This window comes from Ammodytes marinus (assembly GCF_949987685.1).
Source record: "Ammodytes marinus genome assembly, chromosome: 18".
NCBI lineage: Eukaryota > Metazoa > Chordata > Actinopteri > Uranoscopiformes > Ammodytidae > Ammodytes > Ammodytes marinus.
Genome location: NC_137222.1, coordinates 18,567,127 through 18,582,406, shown reverse-complemented (window position 1 = coordinate 18,582,406; position 15,280 = coordinate 18,567,127). Strand labels below are relative to the sequence as shown.

Sequence of the window (15,280 nt, the reverse complement as noted above, 5' to 3'; positions counted from 1 at the left end):
TAATCGATACGTTCAAGGACTTCGCAGATAGCGGCGTCCTTGAAGTGGACAATTAACAATCGGCGGCTTCTCAAGTAAGTGGGCCTTTGATGGAGCGGGTTTCAATATACACAGGCGATTGCATGAGAGACAGATTATTCTAGGAGACGAACAAAAGCTGCTGATACAGCACAAGGAGTTGCTGGGCCAAGAAGACTATAAGGAAAGCTGGAAAAGTGATCCACCTCTTCCATTTATACAAATAAGGTCAGACACTGTAGGGTAACATTTTTAAACTTATAGATATCATGGATTACTTGCGTTTAAAATTATTATATTTATTCATAACAACTTTTTCAGAAAGCGTTCATACAAATTTGACAATAAAATTAATTATGAGTAAATGTACATCCCTTTGAAACCCAATAATCTAGATGCTGGATAAAGTGAATAGCTTTATTTCTTTTTCACATCTTATTAGTGACCAACTTTTTTACAAAACCGATTTTGGAAGGTCTTTCATTTCATAAATCAAAACATAATATGTACATAAATTTTATCACAAAATGTGTCATAAATCAGACAAATAAGAACGTATGAACAAATATTTTGGTTATAACCTTCAGAATAGTGCTAAGAATTATTAATTTAATTGTAGTTGATGTAAGTGCTTTAGGAGTTCACATTTTTGGTGCAGAGTATTGAAAAAAGCTAATGTTGAGATAATGGCAATTAAAGATGGTTGTGTAGGAGAAATATACTGTACAGTGTCTCGCCTTTAACAATGAAAGTGTCAAGCCTTAAAACCAACCATGTAGCCTTTCAGATACCGTCCTCTGTGCACATGCTGTCACAAGTGTCTGCATGGGGCTTACTTTGGTGGTGCGCATTCAGCCGACCTGAAAAACTTGGATCACTTTCAGCCGTGGACACACAATACGGTGCACCTGTAAAAACAGCCTGTCAGTGAGTGGAACACTGGCAAGTTTTTTTTAGGGGGGGGGGGGGGGTTCTGGGAAAGCCACATGAAGGGGGCGTTGCGGTGCAGTGACAGTGTTGGCGAGCTAAGGGGTCCCATCCGTGTAACAGTAGAAAGCTTCCCCAGTGTCTGAGAAGCCCCCCCCCCCCACATACACACACACACTACCTGAGCATGAGCCTCCTGGGTGCATCCAGGCAGCTGATGAGACGTGTCGAAGGTGTAACGCGACGCCCCCAATGAAAGAGCAGCAGACACAATACGAGGGCTCGCCTACAATACAGCTCCTGCAATACTAATGCTGCTGTATAGCCTATGTCTGCTGCAAAGGGACAAGGGTCTGCTGCCCTGACAAACTCACAAGAGCATTCACTATTAATGATTTACAGTGCAGCAAGCCTGTGGACTGTGACAGTGTGTGTTTAAGCTGTAAATTAAAGAGGATCTTAATAGCATAGGCTACTCTTGGCCTATGGTGGATGGTTTTCAAAGGAGAGTCATGCATAAGCAGTTCATTGTGAACAGTGCCTATTTCAAAATGATGACAGCTGTTACTTCAAGTATTTACTTTGTGAATCAATTATGAATTAAAAGGTTGGCCCTCTCTCCCCTATAATAAGTGAGACATTCAGTAGTGTTTACTCAGTGATATATCCATAAATATTTATTTAATAGTTTTAGGAAATAGCAGCTCAGAAATGACAACAGTGTCCAGAGAATCCTATGCCAGTGACTGGTCTGTTACTGATGTGGAGTTGGCACCAATCTGCACTTGTGCAGAACAGAGAAAAACTCAGGCTGTCCCAAATAACTCCAGCAGCAGCTTTTGTTTGAGCACACAGCGCCACATCTCACATCCCAATTGCCTGCTTTGGTTCATTGTCAAAACCACCAGTAACAAATTCAAAGTCAAACGGTCAAAGTCACGTGAAAAACAAACATAAAGCTTAAAATGCCTGCCATGCATATTTATTTATTTTGTAGGCTATTATAGCATCGAGTTACCATGTGAATTTAAGGAAAAACACACAACTTATGCTAACTTAGTAGGCTACAAACACATGCTTTAGAGAAGGGCAAAAAGGTTTATTGGTTTTAATAGGCTACACAGCACGTTCAACTTAAAAATTCCTTTCTCAATTTAAAACGTGTTAAGTCCTACTCTTCGACGCACATTACAAAAAAACGCTTTTAACTACCAAGCTTCGTCGTGGTTTTATGTTATTTTTTTCTCGACGACCCAACACTTTGAAAATTAAAGTGTTACGCTAACTTTGACAACAAGCACATTTTTAGTTGGAGCAGCGCACGCGAGCTGGGCGCGCGGCATATCCAGAGCGAGATGTCAGTCCGTATCAAAGTGAAATGTCACCGGCTCACATAGCAGCGTTGGACATGATATGCAACATAGCGAGTGGGTATCTGGTTTCATTCTAGGGCGATATATAAGTCCAAGTTAGCAAAAACAGCGATAAATAAACGCTAAAGTTTGTCAACAGCTCTAAACAAGCTCCACGCGCTGTCAAAAGAAGAAAAGGGGGCAACACACACACACAAACAGAGAGAGAGCGCGAGGACACGTTTCACACTAATCTGCCGACGAAAAGTCCTATCAAAACACAGAGTTTATAATAGTAGGAGGCTTTGTCATTAAGCAAACAAACTTACCCAATGACAAGAATGGTTTGGTTTCCATGGTCTGCCTGGTAGGTTAGCTCATGCCAGCTGAGACGAATGCGTTCGGGAGTGTTTTTTTCTCTCACAGGCTGGCTGCCCGAGCAGACCAGAGCAGACCCGGGCTCTGCTGCTGCTGCTGCTGCGGTAAGGTTGCTATGCTCCTCTTTCAAGTTGCTAGACGGGACTGGGCTCAAAGCGGTAAAAAGAGGAGGAAAAAAAAGAAAAAAGTGACAGGTCGACGTCTGATAGTCTCGGCAGATAACCTAGTGTTTCAACCCCAATGTTTGCTCACTCAGCTGCTGCGCTCTCACTCCTCTCTCCTCTCCTCGCTCCCTCTCTCGTTGCTCGCGGTGTACAACAACTCCAACTACTGGATCTGCACTGCAAAAGGGACCTGAGCAGGGGGTACTCCCACCGACGTCGGCCCAAGCTGCAGCGACGCCGCCGAAAAAGACTGGAGCCTTTTTTATCGAAGTGAGCAAAACACAAAAAGTATGGAAAAACACCCAATGAATTTTAGTCTCAGATATTAAAAGTGTGCAAAAATGTTCCCATATATATTTTTTTTTTTACTTGATCACGTGGAGCCTTTTCAGCTGAGCAGCAGCCAGCTACTTATTCTTTCCACTGCTTATCTCCTGTTATGTTAACCTGGTCACATCTGTTGAGCCAGTGCTGTTGGCTCAGTAGATAAATGTTTCAACTGCATTTACAATTAGCCTATCTCTCTCTCTCTCTCTCTCGTTCTCTCTCTCTCTCTCTCTCTCTCTCTCTCTCTCTCTCTCTCTCTCTCTCTCTCTCTCTCTCTCTCTCTCTCTCTCTCTCTCTCTCTCTCTCTCTCTCTCTCTTTTATAGGAGCTGCTCAAATCAAATCAAACAAACACACTTGCCAACACAGTAGGACAGTCGGGGTTTGATAGCATTTTATTGATCAAGTAGCTCATTTCAAACTTTTGATAAAGGAGTAAAAAATGTATGTCAAGATTTGCCTTTTATATTTGCTTTCTATTAAAATGACCAATAGATTGTTCTGCGGACTACATTCAGACTGACATGCAGGAAAGCTATAGTGTCTCAGTAGTCTCCAAGTAAAGGACACAGTACATTGCTTATTTCTAATGAAACAATTAGAGAGTCATTTCAAATTCCCTGACTTGCCAACAATGTTCCCAACTTTCAAAATCAAACATAACCCATCCATGACAACAACTGTTTACATTGGGGGGGGGGGGGGGGGGGGACCAAAACACCAAAAAGTAAATCCAGACCGAGAAAGTTGTGCAATTCTAACTGCATCAATAGGGCTAGTTCTTTCCTCAGAACTCCTTACTGTACATCTGAATGGCACAGAGAAAGGACAAATAATGCAGGAGGAAGTATAGAAGAAAAGGTTTGGTACAGATTTACACGAGTCCCCGCCGGCTATATCTATACAGCAAGAGGCAGCACGCTCAATTTGCACAGCACAACAGCTAATGCTAGATCATGATCTATGTCATTGTTCTCGCAGCTATTATATCTGTTCTTGGCCCGGGACAGTTTATATGCTTAATTTAAGCCACATCCATCTTCTGTGCACCTCCTCCACTCAATCCCACACACACACACACACACACACACACAGAGGCCTTTGGAGACCCACACGTTCCTGGAGTGTGTGAAAAATGTCCATGCGTTGGCCCAGATTTGACAGAGAGAAGCAGCAGATGCATGCAGGCTTTACATTCTCCCCCATACTGTAAGAAAAAAAATGAAGAAAAAATCCCTTATGCAGGCATATAGGAGCAGTGGTGTGGGGTATATGCATATACATACACCTCCTGCAGCCACCCTTTAGGGCCGTACTGGATGAGCCTGCTCCTGTTAAGCACTCGGAGGTGTTCACCACGTTTGCACTGAGGCGAGATTCATAATTAATGCAATGCATGGCACATCAAAGATCAAAGGCAGTTGTGCAAGAGAGAGAGAGAGATAGATAGACTGAGAGAGAGAGAGAGAGAGAGAGAGAGAGAAAAAAAAAAGTTAAGTCTGACTGGGCACTGATTCAAGGTAAGGTGTGTTTGTGTGCACGTGCACGTGAGAGATTTTGTGTGTGTGTGTGTGTGTGCATATTGTGTGTTTCCGTGTGGGTGTGTGTAGAGGAGAGAGAGAGAAAGAGAAGAAGAAAAAATGAGTCCCGCGGCTTGCCGGCTGATTATTCCGCACATGGCCTTGCCTTTTTGTGTGAATACTTCCTTCATCTATCTTGCGAGTTAACCATTATCAATCATCAGACGGTGTCACGTTGCCGGCGCTCATGTTAAGTGTCTTAATTGGCTGGGTAAATGCTTTTCACAGGGGAAAGGGGAGGGAGGGAAGACTATAGCGATTGGACATCCTATTTGCCCCCTCTGTTGAGGAGGCTGAATTGCCTTGGGCCGTCACTCTGTAATAGAAGACAGACACAAGACCACAGCCCCTTTTTCAAACACCTTGGTCTGGCCGGGCTCTCTCATCTTGCCCACTTACAACAAGCCATTTAATCCTCAACTTTGGGCCGTGATGATTAATAGCAGTCTGACCCTTCACCTCCATACATATAAATTCTCCTGAAGGCTGTTTTTTCGGTCCCCCTCTTCAGGGCCTTCTTAACTTCTGTTCCCGGAGCTCTTAAAACCATACCTAACTCTTTATTGCAATATCTTTTGGCTCACTTCTTTTTCCCCGGTAGGCTATATATCTATTTTTCTTTTTTCGGTGTGTTTTGCCCCACTTTAAGCAATGTGTTTGGGCCCCGGGCAATGGGAGAACACTGCTACACTGACTGATGCCACGGTTGCTTTGACATGCCCCGGCCTCCTCCTCTTTCGCCCCTCTCTCTCTCTTAAAGTGGGTGATAAATGAGACAAGGGCCTTTTGGTCTCCTTTGTACTTTGACCATTCACAACAAGCTCATCCGTAAAAGCGATTATGACCCTCTCTCTTTCTCTCCCTCTCTTTGGCAATGACAATGGTTTCCAATCATGAAGAATGCACCGATATATACGTATACGCCGCAATTGTCTCGATTATTGGTTAGTCAATATGTGATGTCAAAAAAATTGTGAGAAATTGTCAATACAATTTGTCTATACAATTTCTCAGGTTGTAAGATGATGCATTAAAGTAGCTCATTAAGTCCAAGCGATGGTCCGAATTGAATAGGTATTCAATTATCGATGATACAAAACGGGGGGAAACAGCTCATTTTCATCTTGGGAAATGAATGATAAACAATCGATTAATTACAAATCCGTTAATAGATTAGTCGACTTGTCATCATTTCATACCCTTGGCATGCCTAGGGGCACCCTTAGCTCAGTTGGTAGGGCGTCCCCCCCCCCCGGGCCAGGCCCAGCAGCAGACCCGGGTTCGATTCCCGCCCGCGGTCGTTCTCTGCATGTCACTCCCCTCTCTTCCCCATTTCACCTCTGTCTCTCTGCACTATCAATAAAAAGCATAAAAATGCCCCAAAAAATATCTTAAAAAAATTAAAATAAATAAACCCTTGGCATGCCATTGTCAATGGCGCCGCCAAGGAAAAATCTAATCAAGCCGAGCCCTCTTAACAAAACAGAGGAAGCTACTTAAAGGCAAGTACTCCGTGGTCGCTTTGGTTTATATAAGGAGGATACGCTTGACATGTCTCTCTTTTTCTTTTTTCGATTCCTCTTTTGAATGTGTGGACATGGCCGAGGGGGCTTGAAGGAAAAAGGTGTGTGCTATTGAGGGAACACAAAAGCGTGTGAGATCATTAAGGCGTTGTATTTTTTTTTTCTTTTTCGGAGGTGTTCGGCATTGTCCGCCCCCCCTGAGGGAAAGTCTTGATCGTCACAGCACCCGGGTTCACATTCCTTAACCCCGGGGTCAGGGGCTTTTGTCTGAGGATAGCACTGAGGCAACTTCCCCTGCGGAAATCAACAAGAGCTGACACACTGAACGCTGGATGGAGACGCACACAAGAGGGCAGGAAGAGGGGGCCGGCCGCTGCACACACGGAACCTACACGTGTGGTCATAAACACACACAGAAAACACAAGAAAACAGCTAAAAGCACACATAACAGTGTAAGTGCTGTGGGCTTATTGAATATGAATCTTATAATTGTGCTATACATTTGCCTACTGTACAGTTTAAGCCCACATTTCCACAAGTCTGACTTTCCGAAGTACTTTATATGGTGGGGAAAGCAGACACAAAATGCATGGGAAGTGTCAGTAATAATTTTTCCTTGCACAGGATAACTGCAGGAGCGCATCATGACAGCAATTATGGGTGATTTCAGCAGGAAGTGGATGTGTAAATTGTGAGCAATGTTTGCATTCAACAGTCGCAGTGATTATTCTGTTTGCCCGTGACATCTTTCTGCAAAGTAGGTCAAGTGTACAAAAGTGTGCAGTGTGTGACCTTGCGAAAATTATGTAACTGACAAAAATGAATTCAGACCTGAGGGTCACTATACACGATGCTTTATACAACTCCAGTGTAAGGAGTCTCCAAGGTTGGCGAGAAAATTACTTTCAGAATGCAAAACCACTCAAACATAATTTGTTGAAAGCATTTCTAGACTCTATCCTTCTCAGGGGATCTGACATTTTCTTTGTTATACCATAAAGCACAAATGAAAACCTATATAGCTATGGTCAACACAGATATCAGAAACAATTCCTGGTTTTCGAACGGCATACCTTCAAAGCGAAATTCAGCTCATATGCACACACTCTGTTTTCACAGGCCTCGTTCATTTCATTGGAGGTGATAAGAGCGTTGTGGGGTATCTGCACATCAAATCCAACTGATGGATGACACCAATCCAGGCGCAGGGCCAAAGAAATGGCTGTTTAAAAAAAAAAAAAAAAACTGCATGGTATTTTCCTAAATGATCAGAGCCCCCATTCCGCTCAGGGCTGATATCAATATTGAACATTACATCAGCTGTAGCACACTGACATAGCCACGCTGGCTTTTTGAATGCTGCCACGGGGCGGACGAGACTCCCTGAGCGCATGCATCATTCTTTAATATCATATTAAAGTGAGATTGGCTACATTTAAAGAGACACGGCGATAAATCCCGTCAGCACTTGGCACCATAGCACCGGTCTTATCGCGGAGGGGGGGAGAATCAAATCCCCCCCCCCCCCCCCCCCCCCCCCCCCCCAGCCGAGCATCATCTTCTTACTTAGGATTGAGTCCAGCATTATTGCATGGTGATGGAGCGACCGCGCCACTGGAGCTGACAGTTTGAGAGGATGAGTTATGGCCGTGCATAGGGTTGAAGGTGTAGTCAAAGCACTTTTATTTTGGCGGGGTGGGGGTAGGACACGTGATGTCACTAGTACACTTTGGAAGGTTAAGAACCGGAATTCAAATCACATATCTGATTTGGTGTTTGTTCAAAAAATTGGCATAGGGGTTTTTTTAGTTAAAGGTGCACTATATCGTTTTTAAGGGAGGGGGTTTGTTTACATTTGCAGAGCCTGTGGTTAGTTTACAAAACATATGTTCTCTGTAATACTTGATATTGGACAATCTATCATCATAAATCAAAATTAAATAGTTTGAAGGTACCCGGAACCAAGCTAGAATATGTCTGTAAACAAAATTGTGGGCCATGTTGCTGTAAACAACAACAGTGAAACAAAACATTTTCAAGCTGCTTTCTAACTTCGAATAGTGTTCCAGGGATCCAATCTTCCTGTGAGGAAAGTTTGTTTAGTCAGTTATGAGAATATTCCTTAGAAATTGTGTATTTCTATGAAACCCAAAAAATACATAGTGCACCTTTAAGTTCTGTTTTTCGTAGCCTACACCAACATTTGTGTTGAATGAACACTTTTAAAGTCTTCTCTTCTGCTTCCATCTGAAAAGCATCAAGTATGTATGTGAAGTGGCAACCTTCAGATTGTCCTTTTACTTCAGAAATCCATTCAAACACTTATTTTTATTTCTGCGTGCTCAAACCCAGTATCTAGGCGCCTGATTGCATTTTTTTAATAATTAATTTATTATCAGATTCCTGCTACTCCATCACATGTAATTGCGTCACTCCACCGGCTTGTGTCTAAGTAGGTCTAGAGCACATTACATAAGAACTGTCTCATCCGAAGCCCTCGTTCCCACAGCTATCTAGGTCTGCTATGGAACGACTACCATGCTCTGTTGTTTTCCCTTTTCTGGTGTGCTGAACATCGCACATTTCTGAGCTGAGACATTTGTGCAACGAAATGGGATGGAACCCACACAAGTCCATGTGTTGAGGTAGATGCACTGGAGCCACTGATTCTACGTTTTTACTGTAAACGTTTGTTTGTTTTTGGGCTTTGGCAGTTTTGCCTCACAAAGCCCGGCTATTTGTGTTGCATTGTTGCTGATCCCGCCTCCTAATCCTGCTGTGCTCTGCGGCGGTGTGACTTGCAATCTGGGCAAATCTTAGAATAAACGTACCATTCCATAGGCTGAAAGATGTGTGGGCAGGATAAAGTGTCTATTTTTGCATTTGTGTTACTTGAGGAACGTTTCAATGTTTATGAAACACTCCATTTTTTCCTCTGATGATCATAAACGACCTGTAACAGCAAACCAAAACAGATTGCTGTTTTTATATGTTTATTATTATTAATTATTGTGCGGGTACGATTTTCCGGGAAGTCGGACAAAACGATCAACGGTATTCAGACTGGAACACCCTGTGCTAATTAAAGTTTACTTTGCTTCACCGTCGTCATATTACCTTTGTCAATCTTACATATTCACATATAAATAGATCAAAGGTTCCTTGACAATGGTGGGCTTTATTACTTATCATATCATCTTAGCTTTTCAACACAGCTGTAAATCCCAGCAAAGCCCCGGACTATACAGTATCTCATAGTCAATGGATGTGTCCTAAGTGACTTCCCTTTGCAGTTGGTTCAGTGCAGCTGGGAGAGAGAGAGAGAGAGAGAGAGAGAGAGAGAGAGAGAGACAGAGAGAGAGAGAGAGAGAGAGAGAGAGAGAGCGCAGAACTGTTGGACTTCAGCTGGGTAAACATTCCCCGCCGAGGCCAGAGATCTTGTGTACACACGGGGCACAGCGCACGTTCAGCCAGGGAGTGGAGGGGAGGAGGGGGGGGGGGGGGGACTCACAGCCACCGCCACATTATGGATGGTCTAACCAGGCCACAGTCCATGTGGGCACAGCAGTCACAGTATAACAAGAGACCACCCCATCTGCAGAACCCATTAGGCCCTGAGATGAACAGATACCAGCCTGGCTTAAGCTGTGAAGGTGCCTTCACACGCCTGCTCGCCTCCTTATGGACGCACACACGTGTTTGCAGGGAAATTACACACACACACACACACACACACACACACACACACACACACACACACACACACACACACACACACACACACACACACACACACACACACACACACACACACACGTTACACGATCCTCAGACCGCATGTGGAGGAAATAGACTTAATGGTGCTTGAAAGAGGCAGAGAGAGAGAGAGAGAGAGAGTCATTTCACTGGGAGGGACATTAAGAGAGAAATGGAGTAACAGGACACCCACAAGACACCTAGTGAGTGACAGTCCCATCCACTCACGCACGCAATGCTGTGGCTACTTATGAACCTATTTCAGTCCGACATGGCAGTAGAGATAGGTTGATAGACTGTGTTTTCCTATGCAGAAATCAAAGTCATTTCTCCGGCATTTGAACGAAACTCTGTGAAGATGTAATGGCCAGATGTGTGTGTAGTGTATGTGCGGGGGCCCCGCGCCAGTTAACCGAGGGAGTGACAATGGTGCTATTTGTCTATGTAAACACTCCTCATAGGAACTCTTACTGTTGTTGCCAGTTAAAGATGTCACATTTACTGTCCTTATCTTTCACAGTTTTCTATTTGTCTATTAGTAACTTGGTAGATTACAGTGAAATTTGGTGGAGAATTGGTCCATTGGCTAGGGTGCGGACAGGGCCACCATGACAGCAATAGTTGAATACAAGCTTGCCTATCTCTGCAAAAACATATCAGCAGTGTTTTCATCTACATTCAACATATTTCATCTAATTGACACCACATTTGGTGCGTTACTTGGGTAAGGCTGAATAAAACAACATGTCCTCTAAATTAAGCTTTGAATAACACCGGTTGTCAATGATCTTGGGAAATAAATGGGAACTGTTTTCTGATATGAGTGCCCATATCATGAGGGCACATCATCATCATCATCATCATTATGCCTTTCAAAACTGTAACTGTTAATACATTGTGGTTCTGGTTATCATAACTACTCTGTATATAGGGCAGCTTCTTCATTAAATGTTGATGACATATGCAAGTAGAATAGTTGAAATGTTTTTGCCAATGGGTGACACTACGGCAACGTGACAAATCAAAACAGCTATGGGGCAGCAGGCGCCACGAGTCTGAATCACTTCAAATTTGGCACAGTTCATCTAGAGCCCTAATTTTTTCAGAAACCATTGCGACCGTACACCAACTTTACCGTTAATCAAAGGATGTGTTTTTCGAAAGTATTTTTTTTTTGGCTTTGGGGTCATGTTACTATACTCAAGATCTTTTGGATTTTTTAAGTTTCAAAAATTAAGCCAGAAAAAGAAGAAAATTATAAAAAGAAAAAACCTATATTTCCAAACTTGTCATGCAAGAACAGCTCTATCATGTCCACATCAGACGACTTTGGAGAGCCGCCCGCCCCCCTCCTTCACACATAATTTGCCTGTGAACTGTGAACACAGGGCTGGATGTGTTTGTGTATGTGGGTGTGTGTGTCTGAAGCACACTCTCGCTGTGATTTACAGCTCCGCTCACACTCTCCCTCTCCCTCCCTCTCTCTCTCTCTCTCTCTCTCCCTCTCTCTCTCTCTCTCTCTCCCTTCTGTCTGCTGGTCAACTGCCACTGCTAAAGGCGGCTACAATGGCCCCGGCTACGGAGCATCATAAATCTGGACACTTCCTACCACTGTCTCCCCACTTCAAGGGGGGAAGCCTTTCCCTGTTGCAAACATGATTAACCCTCTTCCTCTGGTCCACAGCTCCCTGCGCACACACACACACACACACGCACACACACACACACACACACACACACACACACACACACACACACACACACACACACACACACACACACACACACACACACACACACACACACACACACACACACACACACACACACACACACACACACACACACACACACACACACACACACACACACACACACACACACACACACACACACACTCTCTCTCTCCACACTCCATTCTCCCTTTATCAAGCGGCCATGCTGCAGGGTAAAAAACTGCATAGGCCTCCTTCACACCTGAGAGGGAGCGGATGGTCCAAATGTACCATTCCTCCCTATACAGGAAATAACTAATAAAATATATTCTTGATTTAGCATTGGACTGATAAAGACTGGAAGTTAAAAAAAGTTGTAATGCAAAACACTAGGGTGAAATGTGGAACTGCTAGATAACATGGAACTTTGCCAGTCTATTACTTCATTAAAACTATTTTTTTATTGTATTATAATTTTCCTCAGAAATGTTTGAATACATAATGCAAATGTGGCTGTATCTAACTAATTATGCCTATTTTTGCACCTCTTTAAAAGCCCCAAATCTAGATGTTGGATAAAGCCAAGGTTACAATCTTTTAATTATTCCAAATACTAGTTTCTAAAGATGTTAAAGAAAAGATGTTTGGATACAACCTTGCATGGCTTCTGCATGTTTTAAGAACAAAATGTACCACACAGCAGACAATTAACAGTATATGAACAAATCAGTAATAACTTTTATAATATAGTGCTAAGAATAATTGGAAGTTTAGTTGAAGTAGGTGCTTTAGAAGTGGAGATTTTTAGTTGAGAGTATTAATTGAAAAAATTATGTTGCGATAAAGGCTGTTAAAGATGGTAGGATAGGAGAAATATACACACACAAACAGACAAGGTAATGTATAGTAAAATTAAGACCTAATTGTACCTTGTATTTAAACTAGTACGAAAGAAGACATATCAGAAGGTGTAAGTGAACAAAACTGTTCACTCAAGGAGTTGTGGAAGTATTTCCTCCCCCACACAATATGCTCAAGTAGAAACAAGCCTTGGAAGTTTTTTTTATGAAAGTGCCCCCTGTTCTTCCAATGACAAAGTAAGAACAAAGTTTTTCAAAAGCCTTTCAAAAGCACAAAAGGCTCGTTCAAGATGAGTGAAGCGATGGTCCCGGCATGCCAATTTGCAAGCTTAGTAAAAAAGGAAAAGTTTGCCCGGTGCTGGAAGGTTTTACAGAGCTGCAATAGAGACGTGTTGTCATTGAGCTGCCCGAATGCATCCATGAAATCTCAGATGAAAAAGGGGGATGGGTAGGGAGAGGGGAGGGGGGGGGGGGGGTGCTGTCAGTGGAGAACGGCTCCTTTAGCCAACCGTGGCAGCAGACTAGAACATGAGCCGTCAGCTGGAACCCCAGAGCCCCTAGTCTGCCCCATGCCCAGAATTAACACACACTATAACACACACGTAAACACGCATACATATTATGTGCATACAATCCTGCATATGAATCTATCCACCCACCTACTTACACACACACACACACACACACACACACACACACACACACACACACACACACACACACACACACACACACACACACACACACACACACACATACTGTATATATATATTTATATTTATAGACAGACACAAGCAAAATGCACATTTAAGTACACACAGGCATACACATGTGCCCGCTCATTATTCACGGAAAGACACACGGATGGTTGATCTCCCTGCTGTCAGTCAGGCTCACATTCTGGGGTTCCAGCTGAGGGACAATGGCTAATCAAACCAAGCCAGTCAAAGTTCAAAGCAAGAAAAAAAAACACATTGATTTATCATGCCCAGTGTTAAATCATTCCAAGTGGTACGGCTGGTTGACTGGTTGACTGGTAACCCCTCCCCCCCCCCCCCCCCCCACACACACACACACACTTTTTACATTACTATGACTGAAAATGTGTATCAGTGTACTACACATGTAGAGAAAACAACACAAGAAAACATTGGCCAAATGGAGCTAGTGTTGAACTAACATTTAACAGACACCAGGCAGGTGAGGGTGGGTCAGGAGGGGAAAGACCTAATTGTACAGTAGATCATCAACGCAGATAGGGGCAGTTGACTGATTTATTGATCAGTTGAAGGTACATATAAGTCTACAGGCAGACACAGGTAGGTTGCAGGTATGTACATTACTAACGCTGTAGGCGGGCCGCTTGAAAGCAAAGAAATATGGCAACAAATAAACTACATTGACGGTGTGGAAGCTTAGGAAGGAGTTGCCGGATCTGGTGCTTCAAAAGACAGTTACAATTATATATCAATTGTAATGCAAGATGTGGGAGTTACTTTGTCAATTTGAAAGAGTTCCAACATGTATTCTTAATGTAAAATAGCCGTAGAAAAGCTGCAGCTCTCGTGACAGTCGAGTATTCACGTCCTGTAAGTGATGAGGCCTCCGCCGCCAGCATCAACATGGGAAATCCTGTATACACTCACCGTGAGACGGCTGAGGGATGTATACACTTAATTTATATATACAGTAGTGTACAGTACAATAGGTACAGCATTCCTAAATGCAAATAGGTAAGCCGATGTTCTCCTACCCTGGTTTGTGTTCACAAGGAACAGACATAATTCCTTTTTTTAGATAACCAACAAAAGTTTTCGAGTAAGTGTGCAGTCTGATACAAAGTCAGAGGTTAACACATCTTCCTTTCTTTCTTGGATGAATCTTCTTTTGCATTTATATTCTCTCAGACAATGCTAAAGTGAAAAGTTTATAGAGGGCTGTTAGTTTTAAAAAAAGGGCTTATCTAACATGTTATTCACATTCAAGCAAAACAATGTGGTTTACAGCAATGTGGCTGCATTTGTTCTTTTGTTCAAAATATGTAAATGCACCCACTCAAATGACCTTCCCTGTAAAGTGCCACTACTGATGTCAGAAAAAAATCAATCTTTACAATAGACCAATTAATGCTCTTGTTTGTATTGTCTCTACAGAACTTCAGCACCAAGCACAAAACAGCTACTGTGCTCCATTATACCTGATGACTCATACTAAGGTCCTGTGTTTCTTTGTTGACGTGAAGTTTTCAATTGTGTGTGTTGTGGGTGGCAGAATTGATTCACACCTCTCACAGTCTGTACCACCTGGCATTCACTAATATAGAAACACTGATGTAATGAAGAACCCAGCATCGGCCACGCAATGATTTACAGTAAAAAAGGCCCCTTGAAGAAGCCACCACCTGCTCCCCCATTCTATGTCTTTCCCCCCCAATTCCCCTCCCTCCCTCCACACCTATACTGTATAACTACAAGCACAGTGAGGCCATTATGTCATTAACCACAATAATGCCATCAATGAAGTCCCAGCATGTGGTAACAACAGCAACACCTGTTTGATGCACCCTCCTCTGAGACGCACTCAGCACAGCATCAGCAGCAGCAGCCATCATATTTTTATTTATTTATTTGTCGAAAATGGCTGAGGAGGGGAGGGAGGGGGGTGAAATAAATAAGTGATGG

At 43.1% G+C, this 15,280-nt stretch overlaps 1 protein-coding gene across 3 annotated transcripts in view; it reads right to left on the bottom strand.

Annotated features, from left to right (window-relative positions):
• The window catches only part of rxraa (retinoid X receptor, alpha a), a 114,302-nt gene extending 111,342 nt beyond the window's left edge, over window positions 1-2,960 (bottom strand). For all 3 annotated transcript variants that reach the window (XM_080047180.1, XM_080047178.1, XM_080047179.1), the window contains exon 1: window positions 2,627-2,960. In XM_080047180.1, the coding sequence (XP_079903306.1) occupies window positions 2,627-2,654 (28 nt within the window). In that variant the 5' untranslated portion in view covers window positions 2,655-2,960. The remainder of the gene's footprint in view (window positions 1-2,626) is intronic.
• Window positions 2,961-15,280: the final 12,320 nt, after the last annotated feature.